The 19,811-nt window shown below is 37.0% G+C and overlaps 2 protein-coding genes across 2 annotated transcripts; both read right to left on the bottom strand.

The window, feature by feature from the left end:
• Positions 1 to 614: 614 nt before the first annotated feature.
• LOC131780570 (lactadherin-like) lies at positions 615 to 7,971 on the bottom strand. Its single transcript, XM_066171981.1, has 4 exons — positions 7,919 to 7,971; positions 3,083 to 3,436; positions 1,764 to 2,077; positions 615 to 1,121 (listed from the first exon to the last, which is right to left on the bottom strand). The coding sequence occupies exons 2-4, from the start codon at positions 3,420 to 3,422 to the stop codon at positions 981 to 983; spliced, it is 795 nt and encodes a 264-aa protein (XP_066028078.1). The 5' UTR covers positions 3,423 to 3,436; positions 7,919 to 7,971; the 3' UTR covers positions 615 to 980.
• Positions 7,972 to 12,641: 4,670 nt separating this feature from the next.
• LOC131780572 (lactadherin-like) lies at positions 12,642 to 14,954 on the bottom strand. The gene is made up of 3 exons (XM_066171982.1): positions 14,741 to 14,954; positions 13,467 to 13,780; positions 12,642 to 12,782 (listed from the first exon to the last, which is right to left on the bottom strand). Exons 1-3 carry the CDS (start codon positions 14,952 to 14,954, stop codon positions 12,642 to 12,644), a joined length of 669 nt encoding a protein of 222 aa, XP_066028079.1.
• Between the last annotated feature and the right edge of the window lie 4,857 nt (positions 14,955 to 19,811).

Here is a 19,811-nt window from a genome sequence, read left to right as displayed (position 1 = left end):
TTTTATTTTTTTTTTTATATCAGGCAAAGAGCCATACCATGGATTTACTGATATTAAACTATTATTATTATTATTATTATTATTACATTGCTGGTTTGAGATTTTTGACAGCTTTAGTCTTCTACAGCCAATCAGATTATTTGAACCATTCTCACAGGGATATTGATTGGCTCATTGTAACGTGCTTTATGAAAGTATAGAGCATACTAACGATACTGTTCTTCGCTTTTGAAATAAAGTTTGTTTTGAAAATTTAAACTAATTCTTGAGGAATTTAAAGGATTCTTTACTATAAAACAAATTGAGAAGCCTTGACTGTGCTCTGTAGAGCACTCAAGAAGTGGGGACAAACACTCGACTACGCCACGTGTTTCTCCCTAAACTTCTTTCGTGTTCTAGCCACTTCCTGCGTGCTTTACAACAGAGCAGAGCACAGTCAAGGCTTCTCTATTTGTTAAATATAAATATGGATTAAAATTCCAGACGATGATCAGAAGACAAATCTTCACACTTGCAAATATTTTGTGATAGAAAAGCACGTGTGCATTTTATTCGTTAAACGATATGAAGTAAAGCACATCTTTGATCTTTGCCAGACCTCATTTTCCTGTGAATATCGTTAAGAAGGTTACGGTTTGTCATCGTGGCAACACACTCTTCCCATGAAGTATAATCGCTCGTCTCTTCGCCTGAGGAATACTATCAATTTGAAATCGTGAAGTCGCTATCCACTTCGTCTGAAGTTACTTCGTCGTGAGACAAACGATTTTGTTTCTTATGTAACTGATGACCCTTATCTCGAATTTTAGTTTAAATGGAAAACAGGGCTTTGCGTCTGACATATTCTGTAGGGGGTCAGGTTTTTCCACAATTCACACTGAATATTGATAGGCTTGGCTTGATCATCGAAAGTTTCCATTATATAGTATTTTTTATCTACATTTAATTTGTGCATAAAAGAAAGAAAATTTTAAATTCCATCATTTTCGCACAAATATTTCAACTCTCAAACATGGAAATTTGTAGTACGTGACGGGATAAAACCGGACGTATTTAGCCATGACGTCAGTGGTAAGGAAATGCTTTACGACGCTGTTTTGGTCTGAGTTTCCTAGGAAAACCTGGAAGAAGAGAAATGCATACATCGAGAAAATAGTGTAGTTCGGCAACACATGATGCAAGTTTAAAGGGAAATGTGTTATGGAAAGGTTGAGGTGTAAAAGACTATCTAACTTTATGAATAATCTATTATAGAACTGTAACCTTTCTCTTCAATCTTGCTGCAATAAAAACTAAAGGTAATTGTTTATTAAAGCTTTGTAACGAAAAACATACAAGCTTGAGAGCTGCTCAAAACTCTGGAATGAAACTATTCCGCTATTTAACTCTTTTAACGTCACTCCTCAGTTTATCACTAAGAGAGAGCATGCTATCGGCAATTGCGATCTATTTGGCTTGACTCCACATTTTGGCAAAGATCTCGAAATCATGACAGTTATCAGCAGACTACTGGGTCTATCTTCCCTTAAAAATAATGTGAACTGTTATTTATGAATGCGTTTTCTGATGGCTATTTTGTTTCTTCAACTTAACAATGGTTTTGGTAGATTGGTCAAAAGACTTTTGTCCCACCGTTCATACTCGTGAATTGCAACAAATCACACCCTTGCTTACAGTGGTGTAATTTTGTAAGTTGATTTTGTAACTCACTAAATTTGACTTTTTGTGGTCCTCTAATCATTACTAATAGTTGCCGATCAAACCTTTGCAGTGCTGGCTTCCTCGTAAGCGTTCCAGGTTACACCGTCTGTGGATAGTTGCAGTTTGTAGCTGGTAGTCCGTTCATTGTTTATCTTTTCTCCTTGAGTGGCCACAGCACAAACAGACAGCATTGTACCCATGTCAACTTGAAGATAGTCTGTTCTGTCAGTTTCAGTCTTTGGACACCATCCTCCATTTCCCCTGTTTTCAAGGAGTCGGCCATAGTACGGATAAAATCTTGTATCATGGACAGTGCTTGCTGTCATTCTGGCATCTGAGATTGCATTTTTGTCTGCTACACCAACAGGCCCACATTCTGGGTAAAATTAAGATTAATCAAACAGCAAGGCTTATATTTACCTACAATAACTCTTTGCTTTCCAATGTAGAACAATATGATTTGAATAGTGTGAACTTTAAGCGCGGATCAAACTGCAATGGTTGAAAAACATGGTTTACAAACTTCACGCTGTGAGGCAAAAGGGCGTTGTCCCTTTCATTTTTGGCCTCCTTTTGATTCATTTACCAAGCAAGCACAATAATCACCTCTTGCTGATTTGAACGTCCGCCCATTTCATAAATTCACAAATGTAAGATACCGATGTATCGATATCTCAAAAACTTGCCATTCGAATTATCTGTGGCCAATTGTATGTCTGTGGACACATCTTTTATCATGGAAAAGAGTTGACATAGAAATAGTGGAAATTTCAGTTCTGACGAAATTATTTGTAGTTGGTTTATTTCGGCATTTTTTCAAAATCAAGGTTGAGTTTGGGGGATAGAAAAACGGTCGAAAACCAATCTTCCAAATTGATGATGATCTTTGTGATCACGAGGAAATCATGGGTGATCCTTTGAGAGATGATTGATGCCAAAATCAGATCATACGACACTGTTGTATTTTTCGTTAAAAGTATACTTCCCTCTCGTAAAAACCATAGCCAGGCAGCTCTTCGACCTAACGTTCGAGTTACAAGAAAAAAAATACCGTGACTTGGTTAATTTCTGAAAAATACCAAGCGTCAAAAACTCCTAGTTTTTGAAGAAAAAGTGCATTTACCCACCAAACACAACGGTCAATTTCCAATCGGTGAGTGATACATCTACTCCTTCCCTAACTTCACAAATTTAAGACATCTCTGTGCCGATTTCTCAAAAACTGAAACTTGTGGAGCTAATGGTAGCTAATTGATCCCAGGGAAACTGAAATTGAAATATTACACTTTAGGGGAATCAAAGTTAGCAACATCAGAAGCTAGTTACTCAAAATCCATGAACGTTAGCACACACTGCTGTTTTTATTTACAAGTTCAATTACCTCCTTTTGGACCTTTTGCCATGTAATATCTGTCCTCGTTCTTGACAAAGTCCTCTGGTCTGGCCTCTTTAGTCCGGTTGTTTAACTCACACATTGCAATGAACATGACCACGTTATAGCTTTTACATCTGTCATCAGCGAGGCAAGCCTCTCTGCATTCCAGCGTACCTGGTGTAGTCTTGAACGTCTTATAGGTGTGGCCCTTAAGCATCATTTGATAAATCGAGTATAGATCGCCGCCAGTTCCACACTGCTGAGTGGGAATGTAAAGGAACATTTGCGAAATGAAAAACAGTTCAGTAAAAAAATGAAGCCTGTCGACCAGCCATATGAAGCACATCAGATCTGTGATACCTGCGGAGAAGAAGGCGAGTGTTCTCATGGAAAAAATGTTGGATTTAAGAGCGCTTCTCTGTAAACATCAAACATATCGCGGCAAGGGTGGAAAATTCGATTTCTTTCTTATTTTAATGTTGGATAGGCTAGGCTATAACTATAATCACTGGATACTTTTTTTGGCAAAATATCTTTTTAATTCAGAGAAAAATACGAATAACGAAATTCCGTTAAAATCGTCATTTTTAGCAGCAAATTATTGCACGAGTTTGAGGGCTTCGCGTGCAAAAACGAATCACTATCTCGTCTTTTAAACACTAAATTTTCTTTTTCGCTCTCATAAGACCTCACAAAATGATTTTTGTAAACACTGCGCTCTTCTTTGCGCTTAAAATAATTTAATTTCGAAAGCATGCATTTCTCTTCAGTAAAATACTTCGTGAATAAAATTAATTTTCACCATGTGCTAAACCTTCAAACGGATTAAGCTTTTGGTGGTTGAATTTTGAAAAGATGTTCTCAACATAACTGTAAAAAGTTCTTTGGGCAAATGATTGAGAGCGATACAAAAGCTTTTCAAAGTCCGTTAAAATGCAGTTTTTTGACCTTTTGTGGTCAACATTCCAGTCGCGAGTCACACATATTTTGATATGTTTCAACCCATATGAGGCCGAAAAATGTACATAGAAAGATATTTCCAAATGCTCTAACCTCATTTGTCACAGAAGACCAATCCAGAGACCAATTTAGTGAGATTCTCTTGTCGTTCTTCGTATTTAGGTCTGTATAAATGATAACGTCCGATGAAACCACCAACCCTGTCGAACAACATCTTGTTGTCAAACGTTCGATACCTTTCTTCACTGTGGCGTCTTATTCAACGGTTCAGTTGACTACGAGTATTGCTCAGTTTACAATGCAGACATGACAGTATAATTCAATGCTAAACTGAGTTGACTACAAACATGTACACCCTTTGAGTATTTGGCTTGTCACGCAATACCGGTGACAAAGGAACTTTAGGGGGTAGGTGAAGGGCAAAACTCTAGAATTGAACTCTTGGAACCTACAAAATATTTCATTTTGTAAACATTTTTATGATAGTGTCATCGTTGTCTGGTGACAAACAGTAAAATACATTTATTTATTGCAGGGAATTATTCTTGTTTTTTTGGCGCTCTGTGCCTGTCGTACTTATTAGGGGTGTTTTTCTTTCCAATAAAATTGCAAGAAATACCCTAATAGCATGAAAGAGAACCTTTTGTACATTTTTATAACACCATGCTACAAAACGCAGTGGTGGGAATGTGTGGCTTATGTTAGGCTGGGGTGCTATGTTCCGTGGCCAATGGGTGGGGCTTGCATAAGGGAGTGGTACTATTAACCACTGTTAACAGACCCAACTACAGTTTAAAACCTTAAACTACAGAGGGGCTGACATATGTGTGCTCGGCACAAAATAAGGTCGATCTCATCTTCAGGACCGGTAAATTTGAAAGCCGACTCGTGACTTGCGATATTCTTGGTGCATGAAAGTAAAAGAACAATTTCCGTTTCACGCATTCGATCTCTAGTGTTGTAACCACAAACTCCGCCAATAAGCGACTTGAACGGACAACAACCTTCCATTTTTTATGTAACAAAGTTGACCGTGTAAGTTAGTATATTTGTGAAAAACAGTCCGAAACCCCGCCTCTAAGCGAACAATAGGCTTCGTGTAATTACCATAAACCAAGTTTTGTTTACTTAGGCTTACTATTTTTAGCATGTGCCAAATTTAGCTTTTCAACGAGTCAAAAGCCAAAGGCCCGATCTCCACGACTTACATGTCAGAGATTTCGATGTTCACAATAACAAAAAGGCTTAGCAGCAGTGACGTCTTTTTTACTTACCCCTTCCCCTACCCCCTAAAAAATAACTTTCTATTGTATGATTTGCATTGCGTGACGACTCTCCGTATACAAAACTACGTTGACTGCAACATATGTGAAGTGCTACTAAGCATCGATCAGATCTACTGCACCACAAACCGAACAACACTCACAGTCAACTGAACCGCTGGATAAGATGCCACAGTGCAGAAAGATGTCAAACTTTTTATAACGAAGGTTGGTGACAGTTCGCAGATTGACAGGCAGTTTCATCGGACGTTATAAATACGACGAGCGACAAGATAACCACAGTAAAATGGTCTTTGGATCTTTCTTCTAAGGCAAATGAGGTTAGAGCATTTGGAAATGAGTACCTATGTACATTTTCCGGCGTCATATGGGTTGAATTATAGTAAAGTATGTGTGTGACTCGCGACTGGAATGTTGACCGCGAAAGGTCAAATAACTGCATTTTAACGGACTTTGAAAAGCTTTCGTATCGCTCTCAATCATTTGCCCAAAGAAATTTTTACAGTAATATTGAGAACATCTTTTCGTTATTCTACCGCCCAAAGCTTAATCTATTTGAAGGTTTAGCACATGCTGAAAATTAACTTTGCTCACAAAGTTCTTCTGCTGAAGAGAAATGTATGCTTTCGAAATTAAATTATTCTACACGCAAAGAGGAACGCAGTGTATACAAAAATCGTTTTGTGAGGTCTTATGAGGTTGAAAAAGAAGATTTGAGTGTTAAAAAGACGAGATTGTGATTCGTTTTTGAATGCGAAGCCCTCAAACTTGTGCAATAATTTGCTTCTAAAAATGACGATTTTAACGGAATTTTGTTATTTGTATTTTCTCTGAAATAAAAAGATATTTTGCCAAAAAAAGTATCCAGTGATTTTAGTTATAGTCTAGCCTATCTAATATTAAAATAAGAAAGAAATCGAATTTTTCACCCTTGCCGCGAAATTTAGAATTTGTCTGATTTTTACAGACACGCGCTCTTAATTGGGAGGAGTGTTTGAAAATCTAAAAGGAGAAGGGCACAGCTGGTGAAGTTCAAATGATAATAATGCCAACAAACAAATATCTAAATGAAAACGTACGTGGTAAATATGCGAGAGATGATCTCTTACACAACATTAAGCCAGGACTGACTCATAGCCTCGAAAATTCGAAAAAATATATATATGTTATTTGCCGGCTGGGAGGTCAGTATGGTGAAAAACTGTGACCGAGGTCTTGAAAATACTGCCCGAGGCCGTAGGCCGATGGCAGCATTTTCCAGACCGAGGTTTTAAACTTAACGAAATACATTCTGAAAGAACCCGAATGATTTACGGCTATAAATACGGCAAGATCTTCCATAAACTGAACAGTTTTTGAGCGAGTAAATGGTAGTCGAAGTAAAGGTGATACAAATTAAAGAGAGATGCCTCACCGAAACATTTTCACTTGCGTAATGATAAAGGTGATTTAAAAGGCTTCCAAACAAAGTATGAAACATTATTTTTACGAGTATCTGTCACAATCCGACACCTGTCAATTAGAGAGCGCATAAGAAAAAAAAAAGCGCAAGAAGATTTGAAAAACAACAGAACTAGTTTGGCAAGGACTGTCACGACAGTGTTTTCTTCAAAAACAGTCGATGATATAACGGAAATCATTATTCACTCTCATCGACGATTCATTCATGTACGAAGATTTACCTCTGTTCATTACGTAAACGGCCAGGAAAGTAATTGTGAGTAAGTTCAAATTTTTTATTTTGAAGTTGTGAGAGTTTGCTCGTTGTTTGCTGCAACGGCGTGTGTAAATCTTGTCTTTCCTCCACAAAAACTAAATTCGAACGGCACACTCCAACGAGACACAAGGGAATGTAATGCGGCCTTTTCTCTAAAAATTCCTTCAATTTCTGTTGTGCAATTTATGGCCCAAATGTCCAAATTGAACGAACTTGGAAAGACTCACCGAGAGCGTATATTTGTAGTAGAACTTAAATTAAAACTTCGCTCGCTCTTTCACTATGAACAAATTGCTCGAGAAAATTAAGATATTAAATGAATGAAAGTTCCATCGTTCAGTTTAACTGTAACCAAATACTTCACGTTCCAACTTTCTGGGTACTTTTTGTGAACAATTAACCAACGTAATGACACTATTGTTTTTTCAAATTCATTATGAAACCAATATTTTTCTGTCAACCAAAGTGATTTGATAGAGAGAAAAGAGAGGATTCATAAGTTATTTATTGCCTTGGTCTTGAAAATGCAGCATTTTCAAGATCTCGGTCACAGTTTTTCACCATACGGACCTCCCAGCCGGCAAATGACATATATATCTACGGAATAATCTTTATATCCACTGCTAATTGTGGGAAATTTTGCTTCGCGAGTCGGTAAGGTTCGATTATTTCTGCATTGAAATTTCTGTTAAGAATCTTAATCAAAAGGGAGCTTTTTTTTCCCTAATTTCAGGGCGTATAAAACGTTCTGCAGGAAAGAACGATAGTCAGCTACCACTATGAGGGCGCGCGCTTTTATGTTACTTTTTCTGACATAGTTTGTTCTCGCATTTTCTGAAATGGTATTTCTTAAACTAAGATTCGAAAGATGTATGTCCCTACCTGGTAAGCAGTGTCCGTTATTTCTTAAGCTGACTCTAATAAGTTTTCTTCTGAGGTGTGAAGCACTACCGCAGGTTGCCAACGGTTAACTGAAGTTGAGATGATGTTTCGAGGGAATTATAAATTCCACCAACGCATTAGCCTCTGGCAGATGAATAGCCCTTGCCTATCCCTGCAGGGGTTGTTATTTGTGAGATCAGAAACTTTCCAATGTTTTTTAAAGCTATACAATGTCGTGTTTTACTTTAGTAAAAAGGTTGGTAGCATGCGTCATCCAGATCCATAGCCATTTGAACAGTTTAATTGCAGCATTTCTTCATCCCGTGACAACGAAAAATAAGGAGATATTGATCCGTGCCAAAATTTAGCAAGCTTATTGTAGTCTTTCATTCGATTGAATCACCTGTTAAGGTTTCTTTGATAACCACTACATAATTGGGCATCTTTTGCAGCCATTTCCGCGGAATAACACGAAAAAGCGTTGAAGAATCAACACATTTAAGAATCGGAGTTTACATTTCATTTTAACTGTTCATTTACCGCATTTCTTCATCCCGAGACAACTGCAGATAAGGAGATATATACTCGTGCCAAAATATAGCAAGCTTATTATTGTCTTTATCTCGATTGAATCACCTGTTTGCGTTTTGGATAATTACTACATTGGGGACCGGTTTCGCGAAACTTCCCTTAACTTAACAGCCCGTAAAGCTGTTCTGCAGTTTTCATTAAAAAGTTTTCAAAATTATACATCAAAACTATCAGCTTAAGAAACAAAATAAACTTTATATGTTGCCAACATCTAATTCTCTATTCTTTAAATTTTGATACTGATATCCGTGCCCTTGCTATTAACTCGAGATATTCTAAGCTGAAGCAGTTTCTTCCTGTTTGTATTTCACAGCACAGCTCTGAGACTCGTTGGGATAATCATAGTTTCTTTTAACCCCCTTGACCTGTTTGTTTTGGAGTCTCAGGCACAAAAAGCTAAAGTGAAGGGAAATTCGACTCATTTTTATTGTTTCTATGGTAATCGTATATTATTTTCTCTTGACCTATATCATAGGCTAAAATGAAACAAATGAAACTGAAGCCTTTGGGGTAATACACTACACAGTTTTGGCAAGTAGAGATGATGATGATGCTTAGTACCTGATACAGATTACGTTGTAGTTGGTAGCATATAATATGGTAAATGCGATGCAAGGACGTTACATTGGTGACACAAAGGTGAACTAATGTTATGATATCTCCTAATAAGAATCAATAATAAAAATCATCAATTATTAATGATAATGATTTTGGGCCGAAAATGAGTGAATGTGCGAAAGATTCCTTAACCCTGAGAAGTATATTCAACAGCGAATATCTCTGAAAATTCCATGCTTTCTTAATCATGCTACAACTACTTTATAAACATGCTTTATAAATTTCGTGCTCTAGATTGTTTAGCATATCTATGTGCATGGAGCTTGTGTCCAGCTGTCATTGTTATCTGTTCATTAGTATTTTTAACGGCTTCACCTCTAATCGAACAGAATAGAAATAAATCTTGTAAAGTCGATTCATTAGATCTTGGTGTCAGCTGTTCGATGAGAGAAACTGTTGGGGAACATTTAAAACGATAGTCGCGAAGGATTTTTTTAAAATTACGTTTTCACAGGGAAAAAAAAATATTCGCTTCAGAACACCTGCATTTTGCATGAGCGGAAGTCAGTCGCTGCTCAATATAGTGTATGTGTTTGAAAATAAAATCAGTAACGTCTAACTTCCTCAGTCCCGTTAAAACTATTTAAACATAAAAATCCCCGTGCGTGATTGTTCTCTTCCTCTGGAAGTAGTCGAATTTCAGTCGGTTAGTTTTAATTGTTTTTCTTTATTTAGTTGTATTGACCCAGAAAAAGAATGCGTATTTGGAAAACGAATTCATTTTGCGCCACCGTAAGTAGGTCAAAAATATATGCTAGAATAAAAGTGAGTAACACAGCGCTATCCAAAAACTTTTTAAGGATAAATTTCGTGCATGGTCTTAGGTACTTATTATATATTTAGAATGTTTTTTTAGAATAAATTTATGATCCTTGTTTCACAAAAAATACCTTCTATGAAATTGTGATCGAAAATCTTGGAATATTTAAGTATCATAAGTAGGATGGAAGGGGCGCACTATGATCCACAACCAATCAAAGAGAAAATATTTCGTACCACGTGGAAAAATAAACCAAACATGGGATCCAAGATGGTGATTTGATGAAACGCCATGTAATCGGTTTATTTGTACCCCGTGGAATACAATTGGTTGGTAAGGAGATCGAAATTTTATGAGTTATGATAAAAAAATCACAATAAAAGATGTACTTGCTCCTAAAAGACGTGCACTTAAGGGTATTAGAGATATTGCCAGAAGTAGCTTCTTGTCTGAAAGTTACAAATCAAAATAACGGTTCTGAAGATCAAGGTGATGGTACGCTTGCAACATACATTGTCACCTTCATCCTGCGCCAAGAAACAATGGGTAATGCGGCGCGATCACATCACGTTTTTGTAGAACAAACAAATAAAAAGAAATGAAAGAAAATACACTCGTACGAAATTAGAAGGGATTTGTTGCTTAGACGTAATGTCTGCAACATACAGTTCTGTTGATCGTTATCGAAAGATATCAATAATAGCTATAGACGTGCTCGAACGTACAGTCCAAAACCTTCTATAACATTACAGAACATTCATAAATCTGTCATAAATCCGTCGAAAATCCCCCGAATATTCTATACAAATTGGCAAAATAAAAATAATAATACACGTGCCGAGAAAATGAGATTACAAAATGATGAAAATCACAATAATTGGTTTTCTAAGCCTCCTTAAGCTTGTCCGAGAGACTGGGGAACGTGCGCTTTTCGCCAAGTCAAAGTCACATGTTCATATAACCCCTCTGTAAGATTCTGACTGGTCAAGGCAATGGTTCAATCTCGCCAGAGTCTGGGTTTTCATCTTGTTCCTCATCAAATGCTTGACCCTTACTAGAATAACAAAGCATTTTACGATCGAATATCGTCAAATCAAAACTGAAGTAATCAGAACGGTCCATTACAGCCCTAAAGACCAAAGAGTACTTGAAGTACAACAAGCAGGCCCACACGCGAGAAAACGCGGGTGACCTTGTGATTGGCTTCTGTTTTGCATGTGATTGGTTGAAAGAATGGCGTGAGTCACTGTCGGAGTTTTCTGAACGAGTCACAGAGCGAAGCAACTCTTAAAGAAACAAAAAAACAAACAACGTTGGAATTAATTGTTAATTTTAACTTACAACAATGTCGCGTATTGGAAACTGTTTTCTTTCTTCCCCTTTTTTCCCAAGCACACTACGTGTTCCAATTTTACTAAAAAAAAGGAAACTCTTTTGCACGGATTTGAGATTAAATCTTAAATTGGATTACACAAGTTGTAATGTAAAGTAATGTGAGTTTAGATGATAGTTGTTTTCTTCTGCATCACATTCTTTCTTTCTCCCCCCCCCCCCCTTTTTCCTTCTTTCTTTTATGTACCAGACTCAATAAAGTATTAGTTGGTAGTTGGCTTTCATTCAAGTTTTTGATAAAGAGCTTCTCTTCATGCTAGGACTTATGTGATAGGAGTATTTTATACTATACTCAAGTGTTATTTTCTAAATGAGACATCAGGATTCAATTTTATTCATCTAAAATCGTCTCTTTCTATTAAGTCAGATGCTAAGGGTAGTTCGATGTTTTTTTGTTTTTTTTTTATTATTTAGCTTGTATGATTTTTAGTATTTTACTTCATACAGCAAAGTTATTCCAGGGAAAGATCTTAATAGAAGATAAACACACTTTGATATAATTGCTAATATTTTGTTTGGCTACGACAGAGGGGCTCGGACACAGGAACATTGCTTACTTTGCATAGTTTATGTATTGATTGACAAAGCCAAGACCTTTGAAAAGATAATAATCTGTATCGCAACAGTTCATCAATAGCCCATTCCTTACGAAACAACAAATCTGACAACGAATGATTTGGATTCGGCTGTATACAGCTGTACCTCCAATAGATTTTGTATTGGCATTAGATTGACAATCATTTCCAAGAGTAAATTCAATAGTTCTAAAAATTATACATCGAAAACAAATGGACTTTTGAAGAGCAGGCTATGCCTCATATCATCTACTTGTAACGAGGGGTGACTAACGTGTCTCTATTTTTTTCAGTCAACATTCTACTTGTACATATTTCTATGTCTTAAAATTCCAGACGACGATCAGAAGACAACTCTTCGCACTTGAAAATATTTCGTGATAGAAAAGCACACGTGTATTTTATTTTTTTAACGATATATGAAGTAAATTGGATCTTTGATCCTTGTTAGACTTCATTACCCTGTGAATATCGTTAAAAAGGTTACGGTTTGTCATCGTGGTCAACATACTCTTTCTATGAAGTATAATCGTTTATCTCCTCGCCCGAAGAAGAATATCAACTTCTGAAGTTACTTAGTCGTGAGACAAACGATTTTATTTCTTATTGTAACTCATGACCTTTAACTCGCATTTTAGTTTAAATGGAAAACAAGGCCTCGTTTCTGACGTGTTCTGTTGAATATTGAATACACTGAATATTGACAGGCTTGGCTTAAGCATCGACAGTTCCCACTATTTTTCTACATTTAAATTTTGCAAAAAAGAAAAAAAATCGATAATTGCCATCATTTTCGCACAAATATTTCAACTCTCAGACAAGGAAATTTGTGGTAGGTGACGGGATAAAACCGAACGTATCTGGCCATAATGTCAGTAGTGAGGAAATGCTTTACGACGGTGTTTTGGTCTGAGTTTCCTGGGAAAACCTGGAAGAGGAGAAAATGCATACATCATAACGAGAAAATAGTGTAGTTCGGCAACACATCATGCAAGTTTAAAGGGAATTTTTTTATGGAAAGGTTGAGGTGTGGAAGCCGATCTAACTTACATCAAGTGCTGGCCAGGAAACTTATGTTGCAGTTAAGGTATCTAGGTAGCTTTAGACGGGGACCTCTTTATGAATAATCTATGATAGAACGGTAACCTTTCTCTTAAACCTTGTCGCAATAAAAAAGACTGAAGATAATTGCAAAAGCTTAATAGTGAAAGAAATACAAGCTAGAGAGCTGCTTAAAACTTTGGAATGAAACCACTTCGCTAATTAACTCTGTTAACGTCACTCCTCAGTTTATCACTTAGAGAGAGGATAATGTTGGCAAGTGCGGTCTATTTGGCTTAACTCAACATATTGGCAAAGATCTCGAAATCGTGATAGTTATCAGCGGACTATTGGGTTCTTTTTTTCATAAAATAAAGTGAACTGAATGCGTTTTCTGATGGCCATTTTGTATCTTTAACTTGACAATGGTTCTGGTAGATTGGTCACAAATCAGTAATGATACTCGTAAATAGCAACAAATCACACTTTTACTTCCAGTGGTGCAATTTTGTAGGTTGCTGTTGTAACTCTTGGCTGTCCTATAATCATTACTAATAGTTGCCAATCAAACCTTTGCAGTGCTGGTTTCCTTGTCAGCGTTCCAAACTACACCGTCTGTGGATAGGTATAGTGTGTAGCTGGTAGTCCATTGAAAGTATGTCTCTTTTCCTTGGGAAGCCACAGCACAAACAGACAGCATTGTACCCATATCAACTTGAAGATAGTCTGTTCTGTTAGTTTTAGTCGCAGGACACCATGCTCCTTTTCCCCTGCTTTCATGAAATCGGCCATAGTGCGGCTTATTTCCTACATTTTTGAATGTGCTTGCTGTCATTCTGGCATCTGAGACTACATTTTTGTCTGCCACACCAACAGGCCCACATTCTAGATAAAAGTAAAATGAATCAAACAGTAAGGTTTATATTTACCTGCATTTAATTCTTTGCTTCCCAATGTAGAACAATATGATTTCACTAGTGTGGACTTTGAGCCCGGGTCAAGTTGCGATGGTTGAAAAACATGGTTTACAAACTCCTCGTTGTGAGGCAAAAGGGCGTTATCCCTTTCACTCATGGCCTTCTTTTGATTCATTCACCAAGCAAGCACAATGGTCACCTCTTGGTGGACTGCACGTCCACCCATTTCATAAATTCACGATGTAAGATATTGTTGTATCGATATCTGAAAAATTTGTCATTGGAATTATGTATGGCCAATTGTATGTTCAATCCGTTACCATGGAAAAGCGTTAGTTTAATAAAATTCGTGAGAATTTCAGTTTTGACGACATTATTTACATTTGGTTTATTTTGGCATTCAACCGGCAATCTTCCAAATAATGATCTTCGTGATTACGGTGAAATTATGGGTGATCCTCTGAGAGGGGATTGATGCCAAAAATCCGGCCGTATGACATTATTCATCTGCATTCCACATCAAAAGTATACTTTCCTCTTGTAAAAACCGTAGCCAGGCAGCTCTTTCACCCAGCGTTCGAGTTACAAGAAAAAATACCGTGACTTGGTTAATTTCCGAAAAATACAAAGCGTCAAAAACTCCTAGTTTTTGAAGAAAAAGTGCATTTACCCACCAAACACAATGGTCAATTTCCAATCGGTGAGTGATACATCTACTCCTTCCCTAACTTCACAAATTTAAGATATTGCTGTGCCGATTTCTCAAAAACTGAAACTTATGGTGCTTATTTTAGCTAATTGATCCCAAGGAAACTGAAATTGAAATATCACACTATAGCGGAATGAAAGTTAGCAACATCAGAAGCTAGTTACGCAAAATCCATGAACGTTAGCACGCCCTGCTGTTTTTATTTACAAGTTCAATTACCTCCTTTTAGATCTTTTGCCATGTAATATCTGTCTTCGTTCCCGACAAAGTCCTCTGGTCTGGCCTCTTTAGTCCGGTTGTTTAACTCACACATTGCAATGAACATGACCACATTATAGCTTTGACACCCGTCATCAGCGAGGCAAGCCTCTCTGCATTCCAGCGTACCTGGTGTAAACTTGAACGTCTTATAGGTGTGGCCCTTGAGCATCATTTGATAAATCGAGTAAAGGTCGCCGCCAGTTCCACACTGCTGAGTGGTAATGTTGAGTAACATTTGCGAAATGAAAAACAGTTCAGTAAAAAATGAAACCTGTCGACTAGCCATATGAAGTACATTAGATCTGTGATACCTGCGGAGAAGAAGGCGGGCGTTCTCATGGAAAAAAAATATTGGATTTAACAGGGAAGGGGTGTCTGAAAATCTAAAAGGAGAAGGGCACAGCTGGTGAAGTCTAAATGATAATAATGCCAACAAACAAATATCTAAATAAAAACGTACTTAGTAAACTTGTGATAGATTATCTTGCAAAACAGACTTACAGACTTACAGCTTCGAAATTTTGTATAGCAAACTATGGAGACTATGGTGTATGTATTTGAAAATAATTCAGTAACGTGAGTCCCATCAAAACTATTTCAACATAAAAACCCACGTGCATGATTGTTTTCTGCAATTGGAAGTAGTCGAATTTCAGTTGGTCATTTTTAGTTGTTTTTTTTGTGTAGTGATATTGACCCAGAAAAGGAATCCGTATTTGGAAAACGAATTCATTTTGCGCCGCTGTAAGTACGTCAAAATATATGCTAGAATGAAAGTTAGTAACACAAGGCTACCCCAAGACTATTTAAAGATAAATTTCATGGTCTTGGGTACCTAGCATTTGAAATGTTTTTCTTAGCGATTGAAAAGGTCATAGACAGGCCTACACAGACTCCCCTGTGTGGTTTTACGTTTGCAACGCAAAAGCCTTTAATTAAAGCTTCGCTCTGACGAGTATGTCTTTGAGCGATTTACCTCTTTTGTATGATATGATCGGAGGCGTTTTGTAAATTGTTTTCAGAAGTGGCTGATTTTGGATGAGGTTCCATTGTTGCATCAGTATTTGTTTTAAATTTTTAAGCCCTGGGTGGTATGCTGTCACAAAAGGCAATATTTTGCCTGTAGTTTTTTTGGTTTGTTTTTTAAGTGTCGACTGCCTTGCGGCAAACGAGACCTCAGATAACGTTTTTTCAATTAGGTTTTTGGGTAACCACGTGCTTCAAGTCGTTTTTCGAAGTTACACATGGCCTCCCGGAAATTTCTTTCCGAGGAGTTTGTTCTTAGAAGTCTGATAGCTTCTCCTTTAATAAAGCCTTTCTTAACACCTGGCGGGTGGCAAGATGAATAGTGTGTATATTGAAAGGTGAAAAACATCACAATAAAAGATGTACTTGCTCCCAAAAGACGAAACGTAAGGGTATTTCAGATAATGTAAGAATTAGCTTATTGATAGAAATTTACAAATCAATATAACAGTTCTGAAGATCACAATGATGGTACGCTTGTAACATACATTGTCACCTTCACCCTGCGCCAAGAAATAATGGATATTGCAGCGCGATCTTATCATGTTTTTGTTGAAGAAACAAATAAAAAGAACTGTAAAAAATGCAGTCGTATGGAATCAGTGGGATCTGTTGCTTAGACTTAATTTATAATGTCTGCAATATACAGTTCTGTTGATCGTTATCAAGAGATAACAATAACAGCTGTAGGCGTGCTCGAACTGACAGTTCAGAACCCTCTATAACTACAAACCATTCATAAATCCGTAGAGACATGACTAAGAATGACAAGCAACTTTCAAAAATGATCAAAATGTATATTTTTATGTATATGTTAGTTTGTATATATTTTTCACGATAGCTTGACTCTGACAAAAAAATTACTCTTCTCGATAATGCTATAGAATTAAATTCGTTTAACTAGCCAAAATATGAAATCAATAGTATTAAAACAATTCTAAACATCAGTTGCATCAGGCTCGAAGTATCACCATCTCAACATGCCCAAAATATGCTCAGTTTTACTCCCGATCGCTCTGGCCTGATTTGTTTCATTTCATCCTATAATTTGGAAATTTAATAATTATTTGGTTCGAAATGGTTGCGAAGTTAAACAATGATTCTTCGATGGTCCGATACGATAGCATGTGTGTGATCCCACGAAAATTGTTTCAAAAGATGCTAAATTATATATGGTGATTATATTTTCAGACATGAAAGGCTATCACGGCCAATTACCATACCAGATTCGAATCTAAATTCTGTACCCCTGCAGCGCTGGAGGACAAAAAAGTGTTTTTAAGTCCACAGTATCATGAATATTTTATCGGTTTAATTCGGTCGAATTATGGGAGTAGTACTCAATTCGGAAGATTCATTACGCGCAGGAAGAAAACGAACGCATTCATGACTGTAAATAGATGAAAATCATGTACGTGAACTGCGGTTGAAGAGACGAATGTGGAAGCGATCCTCGCAGTTACGAACACTATTTAAGTGGTAGTGAAAATAAGATCTAAAAAATATTCAGGCCCGTACGGGATTTCAACCCATGACCACTGCAATACCGGTACAGCGCTCTACGGTAACACAGAGGTTATGGGTTCAAATCCCGTAAGGACCTAAATTTTCTGCAGGCCTTATTTTCACTACAACTAAAATAGCGCTCATAACTGCTAGGATCGCTTTCATATTAATTACACATACAATAAATGCCAGCCGCTGTGGTAGTAATTTCAATAATTTGGGATGCTCGGCAGAGCGTAAAACAATGTCAATAGGTTTTTATGTTTGTGGAGTCAGTTTCGAAGTTTCGAGTAATGAGAATGGCCCACTCCAGATCAAAGAGTGCTCAGAGTACAACAAACAGGCCCACACGCAGGAAGCGCGGGCGACCATACGAGTAGTTTGTGTTTTGCAATTGATTATTTGAGAGAAAGGCGTTAGTCACTGTCGAAATTTTCTGGACCAATCACAGAGCGAAGCAATTCTTAAAGAAACAGAAAACAGCGGCGGCATTTATTGCTAATTTTAACTTACAGTGTCGCTGTTTTCATATCAAACTCATGGGGTACAAATAGTCTTAAAATGAATGTAGTGACCACGCCCACTTCAACACCCCACTCAAATCGAGTGTAATTTTCGAATGTTTTACCATTGTGCAGATTCTCTACGGAAAAAACACCCAATGTACCTCTGAAATATTAAACTATAATATTGTGGCTTTATATTTCGCTAATTTTCTAACTTGAAGGTAAAGTTTTTCCTTCGTCATTTTTACCTTTCTCCGAGCGGTTGCGTGAAATTAACAAGGCGTTTTTGATCAAAACACGACCGAGCGAAGGGTCTCGGGCGATATCTCTTTTACGTAGGCGCAAATTAAAAATGTACCGCCAGAATCAAAAAGAGAAACAAATTTCCTTTGTTTTGATATGTAAAGTGTCGAACAAAAAGCAGATTTACCCTCGTCAAATGGCGTTTCAAAACAGCTGTATCTTCCTCCTTTTGATTTTTTCCTGTTTTGTAAGCGTGAAAGCAGTAGGAGAGAGATCGGGAAACTCAGAAAGCGCTTCGGGAATTAGTCTGCCATCGTTTACTTACAAGATAAACAAGTAAGATTTGTGAAGTTCGTTGAAGTACGAAGTCTAAATAAATGCCTTTTTTAAGCTTGTTTGCTGGATTTTCGTAAACATCCCTGATTAGTTTTTCGTTTCAGCTTACTAATCTATACTATTTCAAAGCAATGTAAAGGCGAAGACGGAGAACCATGAGTTGGTCCTTTCAACGATCGTAAACAGAGTGTTTTAGCAATCAGGTATACGAGGTGTAATAATCAATAGCCGCACATTAGAAGTCTTCAGAAAGAAAGTATTCTGTCTTCAGAAGGCTGTCAAGAAAGCTAGTGATCGTGGCGGAAGGCAATTAAATGCGCTTCTTAGCAAGTTGGAAACGGGCTTTCGGTATCGATTTAATATCATATAGATCTCAGTATCATACAGTTTTGTATCTTTCCTCCGTGGATTCGCCTTTCTAACGAGGGTTTATGTTGAGTATTCATTGCAAAATCGCTTTGTTTTTTTCTTTCTTTGGCTTGTCCGCCATTTTGAAAATTTCGTAACGGAGAGCATGCGCATTACGTGGGGTTAGTGGTTGCGTACACCTGGAACCGAGAAAAACAAATGTTCGTCGCACTGTGGAAAGAGTTTGATATGTTTCTTCCCTTTTTTCCCGAGCACATTACGCCTTCCAGTTTAATTAAATAAGAAAACTCTTTTTGCACGGATTTGAGAACGATTCTTAAATTGGATTACACAACATGTAGAATAAGATAATGTTAGTTTAGATGATAGTTATTTCCTCGCGCATCTCATTCTTTCTTTCCCTTTTTTCCCCCTTTTTCTTTCTTTCTTTAAGGTACCAATCCAGCTTATTGATAACCGATTTGGCATCTTTTGACGCCATTTGCCATGAATAACAAGAAAAAACGAAGAAGAATAAGTACATTGAATCAATACATTAAAGAATCGCTGTTTACAAACGAAACCTTGTCGAACAATATGCATAGTTCTAATGCCGACGGCTTTATTTTGATTTGGTTTTATTTCAGTCAATACAGAGGAAAACAACTAATTATTTTTTCTTGACTTATATTGTAGGCTGAAATAAAGCAAATAAAACTGAAACCTTTCGGATAAATACTCTAGATAGTTTTTGCATGTAGAGAGATGATGATGCCTAGTACCTGATACAGATTATGTCGTAGCTGGTAGAGTATATTATGGTAAATGTGATGTAAAGTCGTTACCATTGCGACAAAGGTGAACTCATGTTATGATATTTCTTAATACTAATCAATAATAAAAATTATCAATTATTAATGATAATGATTTTGTGTCGAAGTCAAGTGAATGTGTGAAAGATTCTCTAAACCTGAGAAATATATTAAAGAGCGTTTATCTCTGACAATTCCATGCCTTCTCAATCATGCTACGACTACCTTATAAAGATGCTTTATAAATTTCGT

The sequence above is a fragment of the Pocillopora verrucosa genome, chromosome 9, assembly GCF_036669915.1.
Source record: "Pocillopora verrucosa isolate sample1 chromosome 9, ASM3666991v2, whole genome shotgun sequence".
Classification (NCBI taxonomy): Eukaryota; Metazoa; Cnidaria; class Anthozoa; order Scleractinia; family Pocilloporidae; genus Pocillopora; species Pocillopora verrucosa.
This window is presented reverse-complemented; position numbering and strand designations above follow the sequence as displayed.

Coding starts and splice junctions, on each gene's coding strand:
- LOC131780570 (XM_066171981.1), bottom strand. CDS start 3,422: ATGTGCTTCATATGGCTGGTCGACAGGCTTCATTTTTTTACTGAACTG. Junction 2,078..3,082: donor GGCAAAAGGTCCAAAAGGAG/GTAATTGAACTT, acceptor AATTTTACCCAG/AATGTGGGCCTGTTGGTGTA. Junction 1,122..1,763: donor AGGAAGCCAGCACTGCAAAG/GTTTGATCGGCA, acceptor CTCTTCTTCCAG/GTTTTCCTAGGAAACTCAGA.
- LOC131780572 (XM_066171982.1), bottom strand. CDS start 14,954: ATGATGCTCAAGGGCCACACCTATAAGACGTTCAAGTTTACACCAGGT. Junction 13,781..14,740: donor GGCAAAAGATCTAAAAGGAG/GTAATTGAACTT, acceptor ACTTTTATCTAG/AATGTGGGCCTGTTGGTGTG. Junction 12,783..13,466: donor AGGAAACCAGCACTGCAAAG/GTTTGATTGGCA, acceptor CTCCTCTTCCAG/GTTTTCCCAGGAAACTCAGA.